At 48.8% G+C, this 26,517-nt stretch overlaps 1 protein-coding gene across 4 annotated transcripts in view; it reads right to left on the minus strand.

Annotated features, from left to right (window-relative positions):
• SKIC3 (SKI3 subunit of superkiller complex) overlaps window positions 1-26,517 on the minus strand; it is a 1,026,707-nt gene that overhangs the window by 264,492 nt on the left and 735,698 nt on the right. For all 4 annotated transcript variants that reach the window (XM_069225585.1, XM_069225575.1, XM_069225607.1 and 1 more), the window contains exon 37: window positions 1,661-1,819. In XM_069225585.1, coding sequence (XP_069081686.1) covers window positions 1,661-1,819 — 159 coding nt within the window. The remainder of the gene's footprint in view (window positions 1-1,660; window positions 1,820-26,517) is intronic.

Raw genomic sequence — 26,517 nt, forward strand, 5'->3', positions numbered from 1 at the left:
ATCCCTTGACACACCAGAGTGATCTTAAAAAAACAAAATGACAAAAAGTCAAACAAAAGTCCAGTCACAGAACAACTGAATGGTGGCTCTTTTCATATCAGCACTGGCTGGTGCAGAAAGAAAACAACTGACGTAGGCACGCCAGGGTGGTGCCTATATAGGAACAGCAATGTAATTTCTGATGCCAGTGACACGGAGGATGGACACAGAGCCAATCGATGCCACCTACAGGCGTGCAGTGATACTGCTCACGAAAATCTTCCAGATCCATTCTGATGCCTGGGGAAAATTCAAAGGTAAGGAGTCAGCAGATACAGGTCTCTATCACATCACTCCTCTAAAACTGTAAGCTAGGATCTAGTAAGTAAAATAGGACTACGACTGAGGTGTTAGGCACTCAACTCTGGACTGTATGGAGCCGAGCACATATGATCCTTTCAAATCAGGCTGTGTTCATGAAAAACTGAAAACTGCACATTCTAGGAGGTTTTCCTATTTGTCATCACGTTCCTTGGAATGCATTTTTCCAAAGAAAGGGCCCTGGAGAGTTCAAAACAACCAAAGAGAAGTATGCAAACTCTAGGGCCAATAGATGCTTCAGTCCAAACACAGGGATTGTTTACTCACCTCTGGGCAAGATGACAGGGGTATCAAGATTGTCTCATCTACTTTCAATAGAGATATGATCAGAGAATAAAAGGAACAAGTAAAAAAATAAAGGTGTAAAGTGTTTTACAAATTATATTTTACATGTAAGTACTTTGCAGATGGATGTATCTTTTACAAGAACCACTGATTTCTAACTTCAGCTAGTGTTAAATTCAGCACTCCAATTGATAAAAATGGTACACTGTCCTTTTACACTTTGAGGCCTACTCTCCAGTGTTACCAGGAGGTTTCTCAGTACATGTGACAGGCTTTGCTTCAGGTAGTGTGCTGAAAGCTTCACTACAGTCTGATATGGAGTATTTCACATATATTAGTTTGTACTCTTTATGCTCACTTTATAGCCAAGCTATAAAAATGTCAAACATGTCTATTAAATAGCTGGAATGTTTAGTATGGATTAAGGAAAGGAATATGCAGTGAGGTCCTATTAAGCAGTCTTCGCTGCCCAGAAGTCAAAAACACCAGCTACTTCACAAAAATAAAAAAATCCAGTGTAGTGATGGATTTCCCAGAGTATATATTAAAAACTGGAAAATCAATCAGACGATTCCTACTAATCAATAGCCTCAAGAAACACACTGAGAAAAATCTGGCCCAGAAACTATGTAATGCTATAGGGGTGGGGGAGTGGGAGGGGGGTTTAAAGCCAGGAAATTATGCAGTAGAGTGCCTCACAAACCTCAAGGAGAGATGATTACAGTTTCTGTCTAACTTCAGGGTATCAATATTTGGTGGTGAATATGGAAGAAGTGAGTTGGCTCCATACAGCCAACATAATATGCATGGATTTACCTTCAGTAAGTGATGCTACAGATGACAATCCCAGTGCTCTTGTGCTACAGGACACATTTGACAAATTGCATTAAATTTCACCATGGGCAGATCTATCAAACAATGCACATTCATTGGTACTTCATTAAAAATACATATTTAGATTGCATGGTGGCTATAGTCACGACAAGCACAAACAAATATAAAACTTCATCCTTACATGCCAAGCTGTTATATTATTGAAATTTGATGCAACAGTTTTTTTCAGCTCTTCCAAAATGGTTTCCGATAGTGGTTTGTGTGAGAGCAAGAGCTGTTTACATTGGACTTGCCTCAAAAGCAGGAGCACTGCTGGATGATCAGAACACGATTTTAAATACTGAAAATGAAGACATAAAAGTTCTTACAACTTTGACTATAAAACGTACTCTATTCAAACAGTAACAAAAAAGAGAAGGTATTTTCATAGAAAGGTTTCAAAAACAAGGTATAATTTCAATAATATGTTAACAAATTATTTCCACTGAGAGCATCTATTATGAGTAGCATACCTAAAATGTAGACTAATACCTTTTACATGCTAAAATAAAAATCAATATTATGTATGTGTACAAATGATCAAACAATTCCATCAAAAGAGTAAAGGCTTGCCAGCAAAGAGAGAGGGCCACAAGGTAGGCAGGCACACAGATTCACAGAATTCATATCCCTTGCATTTGAGCCTTAATATGTTACTATAAGTTAGCTGCAGTACACGCTCAGTTACTTACCCTGGGGAGATAAAGGTTGAATATCTACAAGCACTCTCTTTTTGGCATGGTTAACTTCACTTTTTGCCTATCGTCAGCGTGCGTAGACTGTTTTCACTAGGATCCTGCTAACCAGGACCCCCAGTGATTGTGCTCTCTTCCTCCAACTTTAGTTACTTAGGACCTTTGTGCACTTCACAATTGGCATACTGGTGTTCCCTTTTAAGTCCCAAGAATATGGCACTTAGGTACCCATGGCACTGGAACACCAGGGGTCCCTCATGGGCTGTTGCATGTATTATGCCACCCATGGGAGCCTATGCCAAATGTGTCTGAAGGCCTGCCATTGCAGCTTGCGTGAACAGGTGCATGCACCCTTTCACCACAGGTCACTGCACCTTGTCACTGTAAGTTACCCCTATGGTGGGCCCTCCTAGCCCACAGGGCAGGGTGCAGGTACCTGTATGTGAGGGCACCACTGCATGAACAGAGGTGCCCCTACAAACTCCATTTCCATTGCACTGGACTTCATAAGTGCAGGGGAGTCATTTTACCTGTGTCCTGGACACACACTACCTGTGTCCAGCTACATAACGGTAACTCCGAAACTGGGCATGTTTGGCATCAAACATGTCGGAATCATACCCCAATACTAATTGGTTGTATCATTCAATACACTCTGGGGGCTCCTTAGAAGACCCCTCAGTATTGCTACTACCAGTCTTCTGGGGTTTTCCAAGCAGACCCCGTTGCTGCCACCCCTCAGACAGGTTTCTGCCCTCCTGCTGGTTGACCAGCTGAGGCGGGGGAAAGCAGAACAAAGGATTTCCTGTGAGAGAGGGAGGCAACACCCTCTTCCCTGTAAACAGGTGATACAGGGCTTGGGAGGGGCAGCCTCCCCCAAGCCACCAGCTTGCTTTGAATGGCACATTTGGTGCCCTACTTAAACCGGTTTGCACACGCTCAGGAACCCCAGGTCCCTGTTCCGGCATAAAACTGGAGAAAGGAAAGGGGAGTGACCACTCCCCTGTCCAGAACCACCTCAGTGGTGGTGCCCAGAGCCCTCCAGGTGAGCACTCGATTCTGCCATCTTGAAACCAAGAGCTGGGAGCATCTGAGTGGCCAGGTCAGGCACATGACGTCAGAGACCCCTCCTGGTAGGTGGTCACCGTGCAAGGTGATCAAACCCCTTTTCAGGACTATTTAGGGACTCCCTTGTGGGCGAGTCCCCAGATTCGATGTGCAAGACTCCACCAGGACTTGTCTGCATCATTTACTTCTACTTCTGGGCACTGGAACCGCAACTGGACTCTTCAGGAACCGAAAAGATTGCAACTCCCGATATGACCTCTCCTTGCAACATTGTATCTTCGACTCCTTCCCGCAACTGCAACATTTCCCCGGCTGTGCATCCTCTGGAGTCGAGGAGACTTCAGCCTGCACCAAGAAGCAAGAAGGAATCTCCCTTGGAGTGAAGGAGTGACTCTCCTGCATCTGCAGGCACCTACAGCAACACCGTCTTGCTGTGTGGATCTGCTTTCCTCTGGAACTGTGTGGATGCTGTATCACAGGTGATGGTCTGGAGTGGTCCCCTTGGTCCTCTCTGCCCGCTGTCCAACTTGCCAGTTGGTGAGCTTTTGCCTCTCCTTGCAAGACAGTACCCCTGTGCACTGCAACTCTTGCAGCAACCAAGGCTTGTTGCCTCCTGCTCCAAGGGGTCTTCAGGCTCCGAGTAGCCCCGGCCTCCAGCACTTCATCCTGCCAAGAACAGCCTCCTCTCTGCTGCTCCAGCGACGTGGGACTCCTCTCTCAAGGTGTGCTGATTGGACCTCACTGCAACCGACTGTGTCCGCTGTTAGTGGGTTGCCTGTGGGGGCTGAGACTGCTTCTGCTGGCTCTCCCAAATGCTGTGGGTCAGCCTGGATTCCCCTCCAAGGGTCGAGTCCCCTGGACCTTGCTGGTCCTCTTCAGCCTTGCAACTCTTTTTTTGCCTCCTCTTGCATTTTGCCAAGGCTAGTTGGTGGTTCTCCTAACTACTGACCATCTCTGTAACCTGGCGACCGATGTGGGACACCATTTGCACTGCTCCAAGGACTCCTCTGCAGCTCCTGGACTACATAGCTCGTCTTCTTCCCCTGTCGACCCGGATCTTCATCCACAGAAGGGTGGGTAGTGGCTCCTGCCCCGACTGGACACTCCATCGTGGACTGGACCCTGTCCCGTTCTTTTGCACGTCCTCTTATTCCAGAAAAGGTTTCTCTGGTCTGGTCCTGTTCTTGCACAATCCATTTTCTGACTCCTCTTGTTAGTCCTTGGGAAAACCAGGTACTTACCTCCGCTCTCTTGGTCGCTGGAGGTCACTTAGGACCCTAAGAGGTGAGTACCTGAGTTCCTCCAGCTCCCCTCCAACTACTCCATACCTTTAGGTGGGGGACTTCGCTTCGCATTCCACTATTTTAGTATAGGGTTTGGTTCCCCTCTAGGGCTCTAACCATTTTCATGGACGAGCGCAAAGAGCTCCATCCCATTCTGTAATCTCTCTTTGGGCTTCCAACCACGCTCATGTCATGACAGTCACTTACATTTGTGCGTGGGCTTGCCTTTTTAAAATCCGCTTGTTTTCATTTGTGAAAGGCATGCATACGTTATGCATTTTCCGGTATTTAGCCCACATACACAGCACCAGTAAACTACTAAAAACATACGAGGTTCTATGTTTTCACCATGATGTCCGGACTACTTTATCTGTTTATTTCTCACACAGCGCAATCGCGCTGCATTTTACATAGTGCGATCGCGCTGCGTTTTTTTCTTCTTTACAACGCTAATAGCTCTAACTCGAGCAAATGCAAGACCCGTTGCATGAAAATGATTATTACTAATTCTTACCAATGCTTGTTCTTTCTATGTTACTTACTGACCGTGTGTGTGTGTGTGTGTACACGAGTGTCAAACACGTAATGCTGGGGAAATGAATTTAGCTGCAAACCTGGAGAGTGCTCCTTTATGGCTCTGAAGTGAAGCCGTTTTTGCTGCTATGTTTTACGTGCATGCCAATTGCACTAAGGAGGCACCCATCGTTAAGTGTGCTGCAATTTTTGTGGCATTTGGAGAAACTTGTAATTGCCAGAACTGCCGCAGCCCTTCAATACTGAAATGCTTGCTGAGTTTTCAGGACTTGTCTACATGGATTGGCATTAGTCACAAGACTACTGCCTTCAGGTATGGAAATAATATGGGCACAAGACGGAGATGAAAAGATTTAACTTAAATCGCATATTTCTACAACAATGTAAAGGTTTCAGGCTGAAAGCACGCCATTTACAATGAAAGTTTAAATGTGCCCAGAATCACGAAGATGGTAAAATCTATGACAGAGAGACTGCAACTGGGACTATAAAACTATGAATACCACAGGCTAAAATGGCGGCGTTCTTAGCTACGTGATTTATGGACAAACTGAAGTCCTTTCTCACTGATGAATAATATCGAAACTAACAATGAAGGGAAATTATTTGAAAAGCTGAGTGCGAGTGTCTTTTTATTTGCTGGCATTTGAGAAAGGCATTTAGCCGAAACGCGTCATGAAATTTATTTTGCTGCAGACCTGGAGGGTGCTCCTTTATGGCTCTGAAGTGAAGCTGTTTTTGCTGATTATATATATATATATATATATATATATATATATATATATATATATATATATATATATATATATAGTGTACTTACCTCCAGTTGGGGGGGAATGCCTACAAGTAATCTAGGGCCAGATGTACAAAGGCTTTTACGTGTTGCAAACAGCGACAATCCACATCGAGATGCCCATTTCCATTTTGCGAGTCTGTAACCTGGTTACCGACTCGCAAAATGGGACTGCGCGTCGCAAATAGGAAGGGGTGTTCCCCTTCCTATTTGCGAGTCACATCGCGATGTAGGATTGCTTTGTGACCGCGAACGCGGTCGCAAAGCAATCGCAGTTACCACCAGTTTCACACTGGTGCTAACCCATTCGCAAAAGGGAAGGGGTACTCTTTGTGAATGGCCTTGAAAACATTTATTCAGAGCAGGCAGTGGTCCTATGGACCACTGCCTTTTCTGAAAAAATGAAACTGAAACGTTTCATTTTTCATTTTGTAATGCATCTTGTTTTCCTTTAAGGAAAACGGGCTGCATTACAAAAAAACAAAAAAAATTGCTTTATTTAAAAAGCAGTCACAGACATGGTGGTCTGCTGTCTCCAGCAGGCCACCATCCCTGTGAGTACTGCGACTCGCAAGGGGGTCGCAAATTGCGACCCACCTCATTAATATTAATGAAGTGGGCCTTTACGACCCCCTTGCGACTCGCAGATGGTGTCAGGGACACCATCCTGCATTGCGACTCGCAAATTGCGAGTTGCTCAGACTCACAATTTGCGAGTTGCAATGCCAGAATTTCGTACATCTGGCCCCTAGTGTTGCGTTACTGTAATAAAGTACCTTTATTTTTGTAACACTGTGTGGTTCCTTTCATGTGTGATAAGTTGCTGTGTGACTACTGTGGTATAGCATAAGCTTTGCATGTTTCCTAGATAAGTCTTGGCTGCTCATCCACAGCTACTGCTAGAGAGCCCTGGCTTCCTAGACACTGTCTTTATTCACTAATAGGGGTTGCCTGGACCTGGTAAAAGGTGCCAACACCATAGGTGCCCACCAAACACCAGGCCAGCTTCCTACAGACTTCAATACATTTTTCACTACAGCAAACTAAATAAACTAAAGCTAATTCAGGTTAATTCAAAGGTACCCTGTTAAAACCAAAACATGTTGTGTTAAATACAAGTGATTAAAATGATCATTAATTACAACAGCTGTGAGCCTATACCCTCTCTGTCTCTAAGGTCATAAGTACTTCAAACCCTCTACTTAAGGGAATAAAGAAGAACAGTGCCTAACTATAGTGTCCCAAGCTCCAGCAGACTAACCCAAGCCCTACACCAGGTCCCTCCAATCTTCATTTCTTCAAAGTGTGTCCTAATCAAACAAGGCAAACATTCACATTCAAGACTTTCTATAAAGAGTGGTGTCTGGATGGATCCCTTATGTTATGTTACATGTATCTGTAAAGTGCACTATCACCCATGAGGGTATCCTAGCGCTGAGCAGGTGTGTGTACCTAGCCCTGCTTATGGTAGGTTGGTCTTTAGCTTCTTGCGGAATTCGCCAAAAGAGGAGGAAGCTCTGGTGTTTTATGGAAGGCTGTTCCAAACTTTAGGAATGATGTAAGAGAACGCCCATCCTCCTGATCTGGTTCTGTGTATGTGTCTGAAGTGTGCGAGTAGGAGTCCTGAGAAGAGCAGTGGTCTGGGTGGTTGGTGGAAGGAGATGAGACTGTTGAAGTAGGTGGGCTTAAGTTGTGTAGTGACTTGAATGTGTGTCAGGAGTTTGAAATTGGCGCATTTGTGTGTCATGTTTACAGGCGTCAGAGGAGTGAGATGTCAATCTGATGATTGTGTACTATTTGTGAACAAGGAGCAGATCGAGCAGACAGCAGGTCCCTGGATGTCAAGCTCATGTAGGTGCCTGTTAAGGATGGGTTGTAAGACCTTGTCAAATACTGTAGAGAGACGCAGTAGGGTTAAGGCTACTGTGTCTCCACTGTCAATCATGCAGATGTTGTCTGTGGTGGCAATCAGTGCTTCTACTGTACTGTGGTTGGGCCTGAAATCAGACTGCATGGTGTCAAGGAGCTAGTGGTTGCTGAGGTGGTTGATGAGGTGTCAGCTGATTATTTTCTCTAAGACCTTTGCCGGGTCTGGTAGGAGGGAGACGGGTCTGTAGCTGGAAAGCGTGGCTAGGTTAACGGATGGTTTCTTGAGCAAGGGCAAGATGGTGGCATGATTCCAGGTGTCCAGGAATGTGGCTGAGTCGATGGAGACATTGAGAATGGGTGTTAGTGCTTTGCTGATCGGTATGAGTCCTGTGGTTAAGGCACAGTGGGGGCAAAGTACACATTTGCTCTCTGAGCAATAATGCACAAGATGTGGTTTAAACATTTCCTTTGTCAATAGTTGGTTCAAATATTTCAGTTTCAAGACAGGACACAATCACATCCTCTTTTAGGATATCAGTAAATATCTGAAGTAGGATACAGTACAATGTTAGCCGGCCTGCACTTTCTTGCTATCATCCTTCAGAAAAAGAGAGCTCACTCCTAGGACAGGAATGCCTGAATGTGGGCCAACCGAAGAAGCACATGCTTCTAAGGGAGGGCTCGATAACAAAGGAATAAAACACACAATGATTTTCAGATCCGAAGCGGATTCCTCTCACCACTACAAAACGTTTGCCATCATCTGCTCACTTATCAATGGTGAGAGATGATGGAGGAAGAAAACGCATTAAAATAGTTCAGCAAGAGTGAGGTGGAGTGCACCACCAAAATGGATTAGAATTCATAATAGCCCTGTGTACCTACAAGGGCTAAAATGGCGTGTTGCTGCAGGGGATATGGCTTATAAAACAAAAACCTGTACTTCTACTTACAGTTCACTTGTTCTGGGTAACCTGACAGATGTCAGCCTTAGCCCAGAAAATAAGCTCCTTATCAAATACAATGCCCATTAATGTGTTCTCCCCCCTTTGCAATACTACTTCGGAGTCCACAAATCTTTCCAATGTTCTTACTGTATCATCCCTGTGGGAAGAAAGTGCTTTAACAGTTTCATGTTGACATTTGACCAAAGAGAAAGGAAAACATGCCTTCTCTCTGGCCACCACCCATTAAAAATAACAGTAATAATCATGACCCATTGGCCGAAATCAAAGCAAAACTAAACTTAAGATTCAAGGAGTCATTGCATAGGTGATTCCTGCACCACCGCCAAGCTGTTAGAAATTTTAGCTTTCAGAAGGCCTGGACCACTAGGATGGAGTGTGTTTTAAGCTCCCTTTTGCTGACAGTGGGGAAAGATGAGGAATTATTTCAAACAGCAAGTGAAAGCTCCATGACAGCTTTGTTAAAATGAAAAAGATGATTAGCATTCAGTCACAAAAATGCCAAGATTTTAGTCAGCTTATGAGTGTTTGGCTCATTTGTGTAGTTTTGAACAATCAAGGCTTCATCTGCCTTTTTTAAAGTAGAAATTCATGTGAAACCATCAAAGTCAAAGAAACTGTGAAAGGCATCTTTGGAAAGCCATCAAACACACCAGTAGGGTCTCCACCCTGTTCCCGGACGTTTGCTATACTTTGAACCTGCGCACAAAATACAGAACGCAAACTTATTTTGGTTTGGCTGGCCTAACAAAAAAAAAAAAAAAAAAAAAAAAAAAAAACACTTGAGCATTGATTTTTACCATGTGGAACACAAGGACTTTGGCTTAGTACTAATCCACATGTCTGCCCTTTTGGCGGCAAGGCGGGAGGAAATAATTAGAAAAACAAGGAGGAATCACCCACCAGTCAGGACAGCTCCCTGAGCTGAGGTGACCCCTGCCTTTAGAAATCCTCCATCTTAGTTTTGGAGGATTCCCCCAATAAGATTAGGGATGTGCCCCCCTCCCCCCTCAGGGAGGAGGCACAAAGAGGGTGTAGCCACCCTACAGGACAGTAGCCATTGGCTACTCCCCTCCAAGACCTAAACACACTCCTAACTTTAGTATTTAGTGGCACCCAAGAACCCAGGAAATCAGATTCCTGCAACCTGAAGAAACAAGAAGGACTGCTGATCTACAAGCCCTGCAGAGAAGATGGAAGACAACAACTGCTTTGGCCCCAGCCCTACCGGCCTGTCTCCTGACTCGAACACCTGCAACCAGCGACGCATCCGACAGAGACCAGCGACCTCTGAAGCCTCAGATGACTGCCTTGAACCTAAGGACCAAGAAACTCCTGTGAGCAGCGGCTCTGCTCAACTTCAACAACAACTGTGCAACTTTAAAGAACTTCACTCCTCCCGCCGGAAGCGTGAGACTTCACACACTGCACCAGACGACCCCGGCTCGAGATCCAGAGAACCAACACCACAGGGAGGACTCCCAGGCGACTACGACGCCGTGAGTAGCCAGAGGCAACCCCCTGGACCCCAACAGCAAAGCCTGCAGAGAGAATCCAAAGGCTTCCCTGACCATGACTGCCTGTAACAAGGGACCAGATGCCTGGACCAAGCACTGCACCTGCAGACCCCAGGACCAGAAGGAACCAAACTTCAGTGCAGGAGTGACCCCCAGGCGACCCTCTGCCTAGCCCAGGGGGTGGCTGGCCCGAGAAACCCCCTGTGCCCTGCCTGCACCGCTAGAGTAACCCCGGGTCCCTCCATTGAAACCAATACAAAACCCAATGCCTGCTTTGCACACTGCACCCGGCCGCCCCTGTGCCGCTGAGGGTGTGTTTTGCGTGCCTACTTGTGTCCCCCCCAGTGCTCTACAAAACTCCCCTGGTCTGCCCCCTGAGGATGCGGGTACTTAACTGCTGGCAGACTGGAACCAGAGCACCCCTGTTCTCCATAGGTGCTTATGTGTTTTGGGCACCTCTTTGACCTCTGCACCTGACCGGCCCTGAGCTGCTGGTTGCCTTGAACCCCCAACGGTGGGCTGCCTATGCCCAAAACTTGAGACTTGTAAGTGTTTTACTTACCTCCAAAACTGACCTTTACTTACCTCCCCCAGGAATTGTTGATGTTTGCGCTGTGTCCACTTTGAAAATAGCTTATTGACAATTTAACAAAACTGTATATGTAATTGCTCTAATTCAAAGTTCCTAACTTACCTGTGTGGAGTACCTTCTATTTTATGTATTTACTTCAAATCTTGAACTTGTGGTTCTAAAAATAAATTAAGAAAATATATTTTTCTATATAAAAACTATTGGCCTGGAGTTAAGTCTTTGAGTGTGTGTTCCTCATTTATTGCCTGTGTGTTTACAACAAATGCTTAACACTACCCTCTGATAAGCCTACTACTCGACCACACTACCACAAAATAGAGCATTAGAATTATCTCTTTTTGCCACTATCTTACCTCTAAAGGGAACCCTTGGACTTTGTGCACACTATCTCTCACTTTGAGATAGTACATACAGAGCCAACTTCCTACAACATCTGTGAGGGTTTCATTGAAGGTAACATGGGCTCCGATGTAGCAACCCCCGGCTGAAGCACTTCCGTCAGGAGATTAGTCCTCACTGGCCCAGTAGGCAAGTCTAGGTCCAAGACCTCAGCTGCCCTATGCACCACCATGGCATAAGATGCACCCTCCTCCGTAGCCACAGCAGGAGGAGAGAGCATGCCAGCATCTGGAGAAGTGTCCAGTCCACTGGCTTCCCACAGATCCTCATACAGTCCTTTTCATGCTCCAATCCATATTCTAAAGCGTCCTCAGACCCCTCCCACTCCTCTCTTGTGCCTGGCTGTTCTGAATAAGCATCAGGCACTGATTCGGGCCTAATCGGCTCTGTCGAATTTGGAATCGGCGTTGTACGACGTCCTTCCAGCTCTGGATCATCCAGAATGAGGATGGGGCTACCACCACCAGAGGGCGCCGGTGGTGGAGGGAGTGTTGATGTCGGGCCCGGTGCCGGTAGAGGTCGACTGTAAGATACAGGCGCCGGTGCGGATCCACTAATGGATCCTGGGGTCCCCAATGGTGCTGAGGCCGAAGTTGCAGACGTAAAATCTGATGGGGCCCCTGCTGGCCCTGCGGGGCTGAAGATCCACCCAAGGATGCAGCTCGCTCAAAAAGAGGGCGCATAGCCTCGTAAAATTCTTTGATTTGAGCGGGGTCGCTCTGGTCCCCTGAAAAGGGGGAAGATGCGGAGTCGGCCCTGGCAATGGCTCTGCGGAGCCGCACTCAGAACGTCGGCGTTCCCTGGATGCCTCGTCGGCCGACGGGCAAGGCGCAGTCAAAGTCCGCTTGGACTACTACTTCTTGTGCCTCTCACCTGAAACCCACGAAGACCTGAATGCGAGGAAGATGACTTGGGGTCCTGGAGCAGTGCTGCGACCTCCTCCTAGCGTGGGACCGTGATCTCCTCGGAGTCACACTAACCAAAGACTGCTGCCAGGCCTCTAGAAGCTTGAGAGATCTCTCTCTCAAGGCCTTCTGAGCCATGACCCAACAGTCAGAACACAACTTCGAATCGTGGTCCTTTTCAAGACACCAGAGACACGCCTGGTGTGGATCCGTAAGCAACATGGTGCAATGGCATGCACCACATGGTTTGAATCCAGTCTCTCTCGAAGAAATTGTTCAGACAATTCAAAAAATCTTCAACAAAACCGCCAAAAAAAGGGTAGCTCTTTCCGGATCTGTGCTTAACCGGCGCGAAAGGAAAAGAACTGACGTACACGCACCGGGGTGGTGCCTATATGAGAGGCTGTGACGTCACAGACTGCTCCAACGACGCTGACGGCACCACGCGCAGGGTACTGCTCAGCAAAAAAATTCCAGATTTGATGCTGACCCCACGGAATTCTTAGGTAAGGAATCTGCAGCTAGAACTCTATCAGATTAAGTTTATACTCCAGTCAATCAACAATCCATTTCCTAACAGGCAGTCTCAGTTATCCGAACACAAGGGCAGATTCCTGACAAGAAGAACCTGAAAAAGAAGGGGACAGTATCCAGTCCACACAGAGATATCAGGGCAGTGCAAGTAGGTAATACCCACCGTAGGTCAGTAAAGGAAGAAGTACAGTTGCGGAGTCCAGGAGATTCAGGAAGATCTTTGAATCGCCCACAAGCTGCCCCCCCCCGTCGGTCGTTGGACTGTAGAGGGCTCAGTGTTCAGCAGAACCACCAACAGGCATTGGCAAAAGCAGGAAGAAGCTGCACGATTTTGGGGACCATCAAGGTCCAAACTACTCGACCCTTGGAGGGGAGTCAGGGGTGGCCCTCAGCAAGCAGGACAGCCAGGAGGAATCATTAGAGCCCCCACAAGGACCCACTGGCAGCACGCACAGGGACTCACAGGGATGCTTCAGCAGCACAACAAAGAAGGCGTCCCACCCGGCAGGAGTTTCAGGGTGGATGCTGTTCTTGGAGTTGCGGAGTGCTGGAGGCTAGGGCTTCTTGAAGCTTGAAGGTCTTCTGGAGGAAGAATCAACAAGTCTTGGTAACAACAACAGACGTGGTGCACAGGAGTTCTGTCCCAGTGGCCACAGCGACGACCCACCATCTCCCAAACTGGGTAGAAGACAAGTTGGACCTGGAGAGGGCCACAGAACCACCACCTTTGTAGCAGAGCCTTTCGATATCTGTGGGATAGCAGGAACCACCAGCCAGTCGTCGTTGTTGAGGTGCTTGCGGATGCAGGGGAGTGACTCCTTCTCTCCAAGTTAGATTCCCTCTTGCTTCCTGATGCAAAACAGAGTCCTTGTGACCCTGGAGGATGCACAGCCATGGATGTTGCAAAATTCTTCCAGGAGCTGGAGAAACAATGTTGACGTGGGAGCCTTCCCAACTGGATCCAGTCTTGTTTCAGTTCCTAAGAAAGACCAGCAGTAGTCCAGGCGCCAAATTGGAGACGTAGTCTTGCAGAGAGATCCTTGAAGAGTCTTGCTCAATGTATCTGGGGACCCACGCTCGGGGAGCCCTTAGGTAACCCTAAAAGGGTGTTGGATGCTATCTGTAGTGACCCACATATCAGAGGGGGTCAGGGGCACCCTCTAGCTGACCTAACCAGTCAGATGCTCCTTGGGGCCTCTGCACATCTTATTTCCAAAATGGCAGAATCAAGTGGTCACCTGGCAGTGCTCTGTGCACCTCCCTAGGGGAGGAGCTAGACAGGGGGTTGTTCATTCCCCTGTCCTTTATGCGGTTTCACACCAGAGCTGGTACCGAGGGCTCCTTTTAGGAAGTTGGCTCTGTATATACTATTTTAAAGTAAGAAATAGTGTGCACAGAGTCCAAGGGTTCCCCTTAGAGGTAAGATAGTGGCAAAATTAGATAATGCTAATGCTCTATTTTGTGGTAGTGTGGTCGAGCAGTAGGCTTATCAGAGGGTAGTGTTAAGCATTTGTTGTACACACACAGGCAATAAATGAGCAACACGCATTCAAAGACTTACTCCAGGCCAATAGGTTTTTATATAGAAAAATATATTTTCTTTGTTTATTTTAAGAACCACAAGTTCAAGATTTGAAGTAAATACATAAAATGCAAGGTACCCCACACAGGTAAGTTAGGAACTTTGAATTGGAGCAATAACATGTACAGTCTCTGTTAAAATGGCAATAAGCTATTTTCAAAGTGGACACAGTGCAAAAATCAACAGGTCCTGGGGGAGAAGTAAAGGTTAGAGTGTGAGGTAAGTAAGACACTTACAAGTCTCAGTTCTAGGGCATAGGCAGCCCACCATTGGGGGTTCAAGGCAAACCCAAAGTTACCACACCAGCAGCTCAGGGCCGGTCAGGTGCAGAGGTCAAAGAGGTGCCCAAAACACACAGGTGCCCATGGAGAACAGGGGTGCTCTGATTCCAGTCTGCCAGCAGGTAAGTACCCGCGTCCTGGGGGGCAGACCAGGGGGGTTTTGTAGAGCACTGGGGGGACACAAGTAGGCGCACAAAACACACCCTCAGCGGCACAGGAGCGGCCGGGTGCAGTGTGTAAAGCAGGCGTCGGGTTTTAGATAGGAAACACTAGAGAGACCCGGGGGTCACTCTAGCGGTGCAGGCAGGCATAGGGGGAAGCTTATTGGGACAGCCACCACCTGGGCTAGGCAGCAGGTCGCCTGGGGGTCACTCTTGCACTGAGGTTCTGTTCCTTCAGGTCCTGGGGGCTGCGGGTGCAGTGCTTGGTCCAGGAGTCTGGTCCCTTGTTACAGTCGCGGTCAGGGGGAGCCTCTGGATTCTCTCTGCAGGTGTCGCTGTGGGGATCCAGGGGGGGTCGTCTTGGGCTACTCACGGGGTCACAGTCGCCGGGGAGTTCGCCCTGTGGTGTTGGTTCTCTGGATCCCGAGCCGGGGGCGTCGGGTGCAGAGTATGAAGTCTCACACTTCCGGCGGGAAGGGTGAGTTCTTTGAAAGTTGCTTCTTTGTTGCAAAGATTTTGCTGTTTTTGAGCAGAGCCGCTGCTTACGGGAGTTTCTTGGTCCTGGGGGTCAAGGCAGTCCTCCGAGGCTTCAGAGGTCACTGGTCCCTGTTGGATGTGTCGCTGGTTGCAGGTTTTCGACTCTGGAGACAGGCCGGTAGGGCTGGGGGCCAAAGCAGTTGTCGTCCGTCGTCTCTGCAGGCTTGTAGGTCAGTAGTCCTTCTTTGTAGTTCAAGTTGCAGGAATCTGATTTCCTGGGTTCTGGGGTGCCCCAAAATACTAGATTTAGGGGTGTGTTTAGGTCTGGGAGGGCAGTAGCCAATAGCTACTGTCCCTCTTTGTGCCTCCTCCCTGTGGGGAGGGGGGGCACATCCCTAATCCTAGTGGGGGAATCCTCCAAAACTAAGATGGAGGATTTTTAAAGGCAGGGGGTCACCTCAGCTCAGGGCACCTTAGGGCCTGTCCTGACTGGTGGCTGACGACTTCTTGTTTTCCTAATTATCTCCTCCAGCCTTGCTGCCAAAAGTGGGGTCAGTGGCCGGAGGGGCAGGCATCTCCACTAGCTGGGATGCACTGGGGCATTGTAACAAAGGGGGTGAGCCTTTGAGGCTCACTGCCAGGTGTTACAGTTCCTGCAGGGGGAGGTGTGAAGCACCTCCACTCAGTGCAGGCTTTGTTCCTGGCCACAGAGTGACAAAGGCACTCTCCCCATGTGGCCAGCAACTCGTCTGATTGTGGCTGCCTGGCAGAAACTGGTCAGCCCCACACTAGAAGTCAGATTGGTATTCAGGAGGCATCTCTAAGATGCCCTCTGGGTGCATGTTACAATAAATTGCACACTGACATCAGTGTGCATTTATTGTGCTGAGAAGCTTGATACCAAACTTCCTAGATGTCAGTGTAGCCATTATGAAACTGTGGAGTTCGTGTTTGACAAACTCCAAGACCATTTACTCTTATGGCTACCCTGCACTTACAATGTCTAAGGTTTTGCTTAGATACTGTAGGGGCATAGTGCTCATGCACATATGCCCTCACCTGTGGTATAGTGCACCCTGCCTTAGGGCTCTAAGGCCTGCTAGAGCGGTGACTTACCTACGCCATAGGCAGGGTGAGGTTGGCATGGCACTCTGAGGGGAGTGCCATGTCGACTTAGTCATTTTCTCCCCACCAGTACACACAAGCTGTAAGGCAGTGTGCATGTGCTGAGTGAGGGGTTCGCAGGGTGGCATAAGACATGCTGCATCCCTTAGAGACCTTTCCTGGCATCAAGGCCCTTGGTACCAGGGGTACCAGTTACATGGGACTTATCTGAGTGCCAGGGCTGTGCCAATTGTGGAAGCAAAGGTACAGTTTAGGGAAAGAACACTGGTGCTGGGGGGCCTGGTTAGAAGGGTCCCAGCATACTTTCAATCAAAACTTGGCATCAGCAAAGGCAGAAAGTCAGGGGGTAACCATTACTGCATTGGTGCAAACCGGTTTATGCAAGGAGGGCACCAAATGTGCCCTTCAAACGAGTCTGGTGGTGCTGAGGGGACACCCAACCTAGCCCAGAGATACCTAGCTCTAAAGGAGAGTAGGGTCTCCCACAGGAACCCCTCTGTTCTGCCTTCCCCTGCTCGAACAGAACAGTGTCTGGGGTCATGCAAACCCTGCAAGGCCATACAGGCAGATTTGGGGGATTTGGAGGAACCCCAAGAGTACATGGTATCATGCAACTAACACTAGAACCAATGTAGTTGCATGATTCCAACATTTTTTATACCAAACGTGCCTAGGTTTGGTGACGCTATTATGCAGTTGGACTACTCGTGTCCACTACATACCTCAAAATGGCTTCCCCGCACTTACAAAGCCCAGGGAATGGTGTCTGGGTTTGTAGGGGCATATCTGCCCATGCAGGGGTACCCACACACTGAAGACCATGCACCCTGTCTTTGGGCTGAACGGCCTACCATAGGGGTGACTTACAGTGTCCAAGTGCAGTGACCGTAAGCAAGCCTTATATCTGAAGCAAAAGGTGCATACACCATTTCAGGCGGGCTGCAATGGCAGACATGTAGACACTGTTTGCATGGTCTCCCATGAGTGGCATAACGCAGTTCATGGGAGACGCCTTGTGTACCAATGCACCATATACTAGGGACTTAGATACTTAGATTGGTGCACCAGTATGCCAATTGTGGGGTGTAAAAGTTACCAAACACCCAAATGTAGACGAGAGATAACGGACACTGAGGTCCTGGTGGGGGTTACCCCCACCACCCCCCATTTATTAGGGGTTTTTATTATTATTGTTCTTTAATGATGACGTGTTGATCTTCTTTCTATTCCTTCAATGTTTTGGTTTTTCATTTCTGTCTTTTCCAGTTTCCTCTCTCTTTAGAGTGGCCTCCTGTAACCTTGTAAGACAAGAGAAAATGAGGTGGTCAGGTAAGTGTGTTATTTATTTTCTTTCTTGGATGGGTTTTTAGGATAAGGAGGGAGGTTGGTATCCGTGCAAAGGGAAGGAGTTGGGTTTAAGTGATTCACTTCTCATGCTTCTTATGCTATTATGGGGGGGTCTCAACCACTGTCCTCCCCTAAGACATTTTAATAATGCCTACATTGCCTTCGGGGCACTCTCTGGTGTGCCCCTTCTGGTCCTCACTGAGTTTCACCCCATTCCCCAAGTGACCGCCCCAACCTCTACTGCGTAAGCAGTTCCATACCTGGTCAAGCCACATCCTTCCTGGGATGTAGTGGGAGTCTTTGCTGTCTCCTCTCTCTGCTCGGCCGTCTCCAGCTTTCTCCTTCTTGGTCCTCCTTGCCCCGGTCTCTTTCCCCTCTCCTTCGTTCTCCTTCTCAGTTCTCCTCGATCTCTCGCTCCTCTCCTTCATTCTCCTTCTCGGTCCTCCTCGCCTTGGTCTCTCTTCTTTTTCGTTCTCCTGGATCCTATCTCCTCTTGTCTCGTTTTCCACGCTGCCGGCTCCTCTGTTCCTCATCTCTGCCCCCTTAGTATACTTTGGTCACCATTTAATATGTCTGGACGCACAGGTGTACGTTCCGAAGTGCTGCTCTTGTCTGTGCCCCGGGGGTACCAGCCAGTAGGGCTTGGGGCTGCCTCAGTCGTGCTCTCTGGTGTGCAGAGTGTGGCCCTGTCACACTGACCTCTTTCACCATTGCACACTGCAGTTATTGGAGTACCTGGTGGAGCACAGTACCATACAAAGTGGACACATTTTCACATAGCAGGCACTGACCCATGAGCTGCACACAGGCTGGAACATCGCCACAGTGGAACCCATCCACACATACGATGAAGCAATAACTCCAACAATGGGAAATTGCCACAAACTCATTAGCTGGGTTACTAATGCCATGGGGGTGCATGATCCGGGCCCTCTTGCGGATAGCGACTGGGAATGAATGAAGGCCTACCTGCCTAAGGTGTAGAAGAACAAGTTACTTACTTTTGGGAATAAATTAACTGGTAGAGACATTTTCTAGTTGCAGATTCCTTACCTTAGAAATTCCCCCCTTGAGTCAGTCTGGATCTGGAGATTTTTCTTTGAGCAGTACCCATGTGTGCTGTTAGGTGGCATCCCTTGACTTTGCATCCATTGTTGGCATCGTGGTCGCCGGATATTACGTTATGGGTCGTATATAGGTGCCACCTCAGGGTGCTGACGTTAGTTTCTTTTCACAACTTTCCACGCCAGGAGCGTGGAGCCATGAAGATCACTGACCCTTGTGCGCTAGAACTAGCGCCCTGAAAGTGAAGTCCCTGTCCCTAGAAATCAGTTCGCAGAGCAGGTAGGGTGTGTGGGTAGGTAAGGAAACTGCAACTAGAAAATGTCTCTACCAGATAATTAGTTACTGGAGGTAAGTAACTAGTTCATCTGATAGAGACTTCTAGTTGCAGATTCCCAACCTTAGAATACACATCCAAGCAATACCATTGTGGGAAGAGGGTCTGCGAACCAAAATCATACTAGGAAGTTCTGCAGGACTGAACGGGCAAAGTACCCGTCCCTTCGGACCTGACTGTCCAGGCAGTAGTGTTTGTTAAACGTGTGCAAGGACGCCCATGTTGCTGCTTGGCAGATGTCGAGGACTGGAACTCTGCGTGCTAACGTGGTGGTTGCAGCTGTTGCTCTAGTAGAGTGAGCCTGCAAGCCCTCCGGGGGATGCTTTTTAGGCAATGCGTAGCACATTTTAATGCAGATATCAACCCATGTAGAGATGGTACTTTTCTGCACAGCCCAACCTTTCTTCGCACCCACATAACCCACAAAGAGTTGATTATCCACCCAGAACTCTGGTACAATAAAGATAGAACGCCAACGCTCTTATTTGGTCCAGATAGTGGAGTCTCTCTTCTTCCTTAGCAGGATGTGGAGGTGCCTAACAAGTAGGCAAACTGATGAACTGGACTACATGAAAGGGCGTGACCACCTTAGGTAAAAAGGAAGCCCTGGTACGAAGCACCACCTTGTCAGGATGGATGGAAATGAAAGATGGCTTCGAAGAAAGAGCCTGCAGCTCACTCACTCTGTGGGCAGAGGTGATAGCTACAATGAAGACTGTTTTCAGAGTAAGCAGTCGAAGGGGCAGTTGTGATGTGGCTCAAAAGGGATACACATCAGAAAGGTAAGAACTAAGTTCAAACTTGGGTATTATAAAAGAGGAAAGCAATGGGTAAGACCCTTAAGAAATCTTCCAACAATGGGAGCTTTAAACAAAGAGGGTTGGTCAGGCAGTTGGAGGAGGAAAGCCGAGATGGCAGACAAATAACCCTTGGTGGTGGCCAAAGCAGAGCCCTGCTGGGCCAGAGAAAGCACAAACAAAATAACATCAGAAAGAAGAGCAAAGATGGGGGTCAACAGACTCGTCTGTACACCATGCCACAAATTTGTTCCATCTACAGGCATATACCGTTTTGGTGGAGGGACGCCTGGCTGACAAGATAACATTGCAGACTTTGTACAGAAGTTCAAAAGCTGTCAGCTGTCGCTGCTCAATCTCCAGGCAAGGAGGAGAGACTGGACAGGTTCAGGCGGAGAACTGTCCTCCGCTGCTGCAACATAAGATCCTCTCAAAGAGGCAGCCTGATCGGAGGATCGATGACCATGCGCAAGAGCTCGGGATACCATTCTCTTCGTGCCTAGTCCAGAGCCACAAGAATGACTTAGGCCAGGTTGTCCTTGATCTTCTTGAGAACTCTAGGCAGAAGTGGTATTGGCAGAAAGGAGACCGGAGTTCCACTCGAGCCAAGAAGCGTTGCAGAGCGAGTGCCTCCTTGGAAACTCCAACGTGCAATACAGCTGGCATTGTGTGTTATTTGCGGAGGTGAACAGATGTAACCAAGCCTCTCCCCACTGCTGAAACAGACTTTGGCGGTCATTCCGACCGTGGCGGTCGGCGGTGAAGCGGCAGTAAGACCGCCAACAGGCTGGTGGTCTTTTTTCATGAATTCTGACCATGGCGGTTACCGCCATGGCCAGCCGCCGCTTCACCGTTCCGACCGCCATGGCGGTAACGACCGCCGGGCTGGAGACCTGGGTCTCCAGCCCGCCGGTCGTCACATACCGCCGGCGGTATTCCAACCCGCCTGACCCCGGCTTACCGCCATGGATTTCATGCGGTTTGGGACCGCCATGAAATCAATGGCGGTAAGCACTATCAGTGCCAGGGAATCCCTTCCCTGGCACTGATAGGGGTCGCCCCCACCCCAATCCCCACCCTGACTCCCTCCCCTACCCCCCCCCCACCACCCCTGCCACCCCCAAAAGGTTGCAGGACCCCCGTCCCCACCCCGATCCCTAACATATACACACACATTCACGCATGCATTCATGCACGCACTCATGCACATACACACACCCCCCCGCATTCATGCACGCACTCATGCACATACACACACCCCCGCATTCATGCATGCACTCATGCACATACACACACCCCCGCATTCATGCACGCACTCATGCACATACACACACCCCCCGCATTCATGCCCGCACTCACACGCCCCCTCTACATACACACACGCACACCCCCATGCACGCACACAACTCACAACACACCCCCACCCCCCTTCCCTAGCGGACGATCACCTTACCTGTTCCGGTGATCCTCTGGGAGGGAACGGGACCCATGGGGGCAGCTCCGCCGCCACCGCCACGCCAACAGAACACCGCCACAGCGAATCACAGGTCATGATTCGCTGGGCGGTGTTCTGTTGGCGTGGCGGTGGAGGTGGAGCTACCTCCACTTCCCCGCCTGCCGCCAGTATGGCTGTTGGCGGCTCTTCGTCCGGATTCGGGCGGAGCGCTGCCAACGGTCATAATGGCCCGTGCGGAAGACCGCCAGCACTGGCAGTCTTCCGTACGACGGTCTATTGAAAAGACCGCCGAGGTCGGAATGACCACCTTTGTGCCATTCGTAATCAACTAGGCATTGATGGCTGAGTTAGTCGGCTCTGGCGCTCAGAGAACCCGCCAGATGTTGAACCACCAGAGATAGGCCCTAATGTTCCAGCCATGTCAAGAGGCGCAGAGCCTCCTGACAAAGGATTTACAACCCCACCAGTCCTGCTTGTTGCAATACCACATGGTGGTGGTGTTGTCCATGAACACTTGCACCATTTTCCCTTTGAGAGAGGGAAGGAATGCTTTCAACAGCAGTCTGATCACACCGACCTCCAAAAGATTGATACGAAGCTCAGAGTCTGCCGGAGACAAGAAGCCTCGGAGTTGGGGCAGGGGTGTATCCAACTCTCAGAAACTCTGAAAAGCATGGAGCTGACCCAGAAGTAGGATCTGAAGATGGAGGCTTAGAGCGAGGATACTCCTTCTACCCCAACGCGTCATATGACCAATGGAGTGAAGTCGAAAAACGCTTTTGCTTCTTCAACTTCTTCTTGTGCTTACCTGAGTGTCCTGATGATTTCGAATGGGACGGCGACGAGTAGTGATGGCTCCGTGAGTGGTCTCAAGACCTCCCTCTCAACCGGGAGAAATGTGCAGCCAGACGCTGGGCCACGAGTAGCTTTAGGGACTGCTCCTTCAAAGGGTTTGGGTTCATGGGTCGGCCATTGGAGCACGACTTCGGGCCGTCATAGTGCTCCAAACACCACAGGCAGACAAGGTGCGGATCCGTCACCAACATCATACGGTGACAGGAGTTGCGCAGCTTGAAGCCGGTCTTCCATGACTACATCCTCCACGCACTAAGTAGTAAAAAAAAAAACTTCAACAAAAGGTTGAAAGGCCAGTCAAAAGCTACTGTGCTCTCTTTGGATCTGCGCGCAGGCTGACACGGAAAGAAAAGAACTGACATCAGTGCGCCGCTAAACGACCCATGACATCATATCAGGTGACCACAACAGACGCAGAGTCAACCAACGCCACCTAAGGGAAAGAGTACTGTTCAAAGAAAAATCTCCGGATCCAGACTGACACCTGGGGGGAAATTCTAAGCCCGATTCAAGTGAATCCAGCTCTTTGTTTTTCATCGGACATACCTCTCCCCAAACAAAATCAACAATTTCTTCCCCTGGAGCAGAGGCCATGTGCTGACTTTCTACACATGATGCAGGTTTGCCTGTTGCCTGTTCGATGTTACTACACAGCTGACTCAGACTAATGATTGCTTTGCACTGCTAGGAGGATCTCCCACTAGGGTGTTACGCATGTCCAATCTAGAGTAGGGTACAGATGCACTTCCTAAACTTGGCTTTCCTACTGGCTAAGCACATGGTTACCCTGTGAGTGGAGGCATGGCGTGGGACTTTAACTGCTTGGGCAAGAGAGGAAAGCACCACCGAGAGGGCTGAGAAAGTGCAGGTTCTATGCAAGTATCCCGTTTCCCAGAGGTGGGACGAGCTGCTGTTTGCTTTCCAGTTGGAGACTCCAGGGGTGTCACACCCTCTCCCTACCGGGGGATCCCTTAAGTCTATACCAGGTGCTGCTGAATAGCGTCTTGTATCAAGCAGACATGCAAAGGACTATTTGAAAATAGTTGTGTTCCCTTCTGCCTCTAGATGGGAACCTCTACAAGACCGAAGCTCTGCTTGCCATGTACAGCTCTACTGACCCCTGCCTCTTGCACATGCCTGCACACTCCTCAGACACTAACCAGGGGCTCTTAAGCCAACAGGTGTGTCACATTCCTCTTATATGGGACAATGGACATCTACCTCCACCCGGCAACATACTAACTCCAATAAGAAGGGACTGCCAATGTTCAATATTCTTCTCCCTTTCCATTGTAAACTGCCTTTTACAACTCCTTTCTCCTGATGTAGTTTTACTTCTCTAAATTGCGGTTATTCAAATAACATATATACATGTATCTAACACTGACAACAACGTACTCCTGTCTGTATATGGCCATGCTCACAATAAAACCAATTAAAACAATTATTTTTAAAAAGTCAGTCATCAAGGTAAAGGGGAAGATTAGACTGGTACTCCAAACTTTGTAGATGGGCAGCAATCATTACCATCTGAAGGGCACTGCTGAGGCCAAAATGGAGCATGACAATCTAAAAATATCTGAGGCCCACTAGGAACTGGAGGTAGCACAGTGAGCCTGCAGGTCGTGGATATGGAAATAGGCATCCTGCAGGTCCAATGCCACCTCCAAGCTCCTGGACCCAGGGCAGACAGAACCTAGGGCAGCATGAACATGCTCAATTAGTTCTTTCATAGGAAGAAGTTGAGGAGTTGAAGGTCTAGAATAGGATGGAAGCCTACACCCTTCTTCGGCATAAGGAAATATATGGAGAAGCACTCAGTTCGGATCTCTGAGGCTGGGAGCTTCTCTATGGCCAGGTGCCTTTATCCCACACTTTTATGTGGATGAGGGGAGAGGAATATTCTTTTTCCCTAGTAGGATGGTACTAACCCTCTCTTAGAACACCCACATATATAGATTATTTTACCTATACCAAAGGCACCTAAGGATAAAAGGAACTTTACATATTTTTAATCCTTTAGACCCTGCTAGGGTAATATTCAAAGGGCTTCCTTGAAGAGGGTTGAGGTTGCCTGGTTTATAGGGACCAAAGTGAGACCCGATGATGAAGTATAAGGGTCCCTAAACAAACCTTTTGGGCTGCCCTATCTTCTGAAGAAATAGGTCAGAATAGAGTCGTGAAAGTGGAAGGATATGCCTGTAAAATACCTATAGGAAACTGACCCCTTGTTTGCAGTACCCCCAAACACTTTTTGCCTGACATCTGATGCTAACTTGACTAAGTGTGTGCTGGGATCCTGCAAACCAGGCTCCAGCATCTGTGTCCTTCCCCTAAAAATGCACCATTTCTTCCACAATTGGCACACCCCTGGCACACAGATAAATCCCTTGGAAAAGGTACCAGTGGTAGCAAGCGTTCTGTGGCCAGGGAGGATCCCTAAAGGCTGCAGCATGTATTGTGCCATCCTAAGGTACCCCTTGGGAAACACATGCACACTGCCATTGCAGATTGTGTGTGTTGGTGGGGAGAAAAAGGTAAAGGTGACATGGTATCCCTCTCAGTGTGCCATGTCTACCAACTACTGCCTGTGGCATAGGTTAGTCACCCCTCTAGCAGGCCTTACAGCCCAGGCAGGGTGCACTATACCACAGGTGAGGACAAAGCTGCATGAGCAATATGCCTCTACCATGTCTAAGTCCATTCTTAGACATTGTAAGTGCAGAGTGGCCATATTAAGAACATGGGTTGGAAGTCTGTCATTACGAACTCCACAGTTTCACGATGGCTTCGGTGAAGCCTATGAAGTTTGATATCACTTCTCAGCACAATAAACCCACAATGATGCCAGTGTTGGATTTATTGTAAAATGCACACAGAGGGCATCTTAGAGATACCCCAGTATTTTAACCCTTTAATGCAGGGCTGACCAGTCTGTGCCAGCCGGCCACTAATAGACATGTTCTGACCTCATGGGGCGAGAGCCTTTTTGCACTCTAAGGTCAGATCAAAGCCTGCTCTGGGTGGAGGTGCTTCACACCTCCCCCCTGAAGGAACTGCAATAGTTGGCTGTGAGCCTCAAAGCCTCACGCCTCCTCTTATAATGCCCAAGGGCACTCTATCTACGGGAGATGCCCGCCCCTCGGACCAGGCTCCACTTTTGGCGGCAAGTCCAGTGGGAAAATTAGATATGACAAGGAGGAGTGACCACTGTGGCTAGGACCAGAGCTAAGGTGACCCCCCTCATTTCAGAATCCTCCATCTTGTTTTGTGGAGAGGGACCAATAGAGATAGAAATGTGCCCCATCTCCACAAAAGGAGTAAGCACAAGAAGGGTGGAGCCACCCTGAGGGACAGTAGCCATTCTGCCCTCTGACCCTTGTAACACCCCGAAATCTAGTATTTAGGGGCATCACTGAACCTTACTCACCAGATTTCTGGCGACCTCAAGAAGAAAGAAGGAAGAAAGGATTGCAAAGCCGACTCCAGACGACAACTGACTTGGCCCTATCCTTACCATCCTGTCTGCAACTTCAAGACTCCTGCTACAAAAAGGCGACGCATCCTGCAGGACCAGTGACCTCTACAAACCCCTAGAGGACTGCCTGGCCAGCAGAGGACCAAGAACTACAGAGAACAGCAGCCCTGTCCAGAAGAAACCTCCAAAAAGGACTCCAGAACTACCCCAGATCCACAAGCCTTGCCCACTCCGCACCGGACATCCACGGCTTGAGTTCAGGAGGCCAACCGGTCCACAGGCGATTCAGACCTCGAGTCCACCCTGGGTTGACCCCTCCTTACCAACACAACGATGCCTGAAGCCTGAATCCAGCGGACACCCCTGACCGTGACCAGATCAGATGTACATTCTTAAAGTTTAAGGAGACCCCTGCACCCGCAGCCCTCTGGCCGTGGAGAATCCGACCAATGGTCCAACAACGTCGAGTGGGTGCCTCTCCTGCTTTTCCAGCCTTTGGTTTCCCAGAACCGACCCCCCTGTACCAAGCCTGCAGCATCTTTTGTGATTCCCTGGGCTCCCCCCATTAAAAAGCATTGGGCACCCAGATCTGTGTTTGCACCGTGCACCCGGCCGCCCCTGTGCCTCTGAGGGTGTGTGTTGGGTGCTGACCTGTGGCCACCCGATGCTGACCTAAACCTTCCAGGCCTGTGTCCTGGAACTGCGGGTACTTAACCTGCAATCTGCTTTCTACCGAGCACCCCCAGACCTCATAGGATTCCACTGAAAGCCCAACGCCAACTTTTCCCTCTGCACCTAGCGGCCCCGTGTTCCTGGTGGTGCACCCTTGGAGTCAACCTAAACTTTGACCTGCGGAGATCCTAAACCCTGAAATCGTAAGTCACATA

The sequence above is a fragment of the Pleurodeles waltl genome, chromosome 1_1 (genome assembly GCF_031143425.1).
Source record: "Pleurodeles waltl isolate 20211129_DDA chromosome 1_1, aPleWal1.hap1.20221129, whole genome shotgun sequence".
NCBI classification, from domain to species: domain Eukaryota; kingdom Metazoa; phylum Chordata; class Amphibia; order Caudata; family Salamandridae; genus Pleurodeles; species Pleurodeles waltl.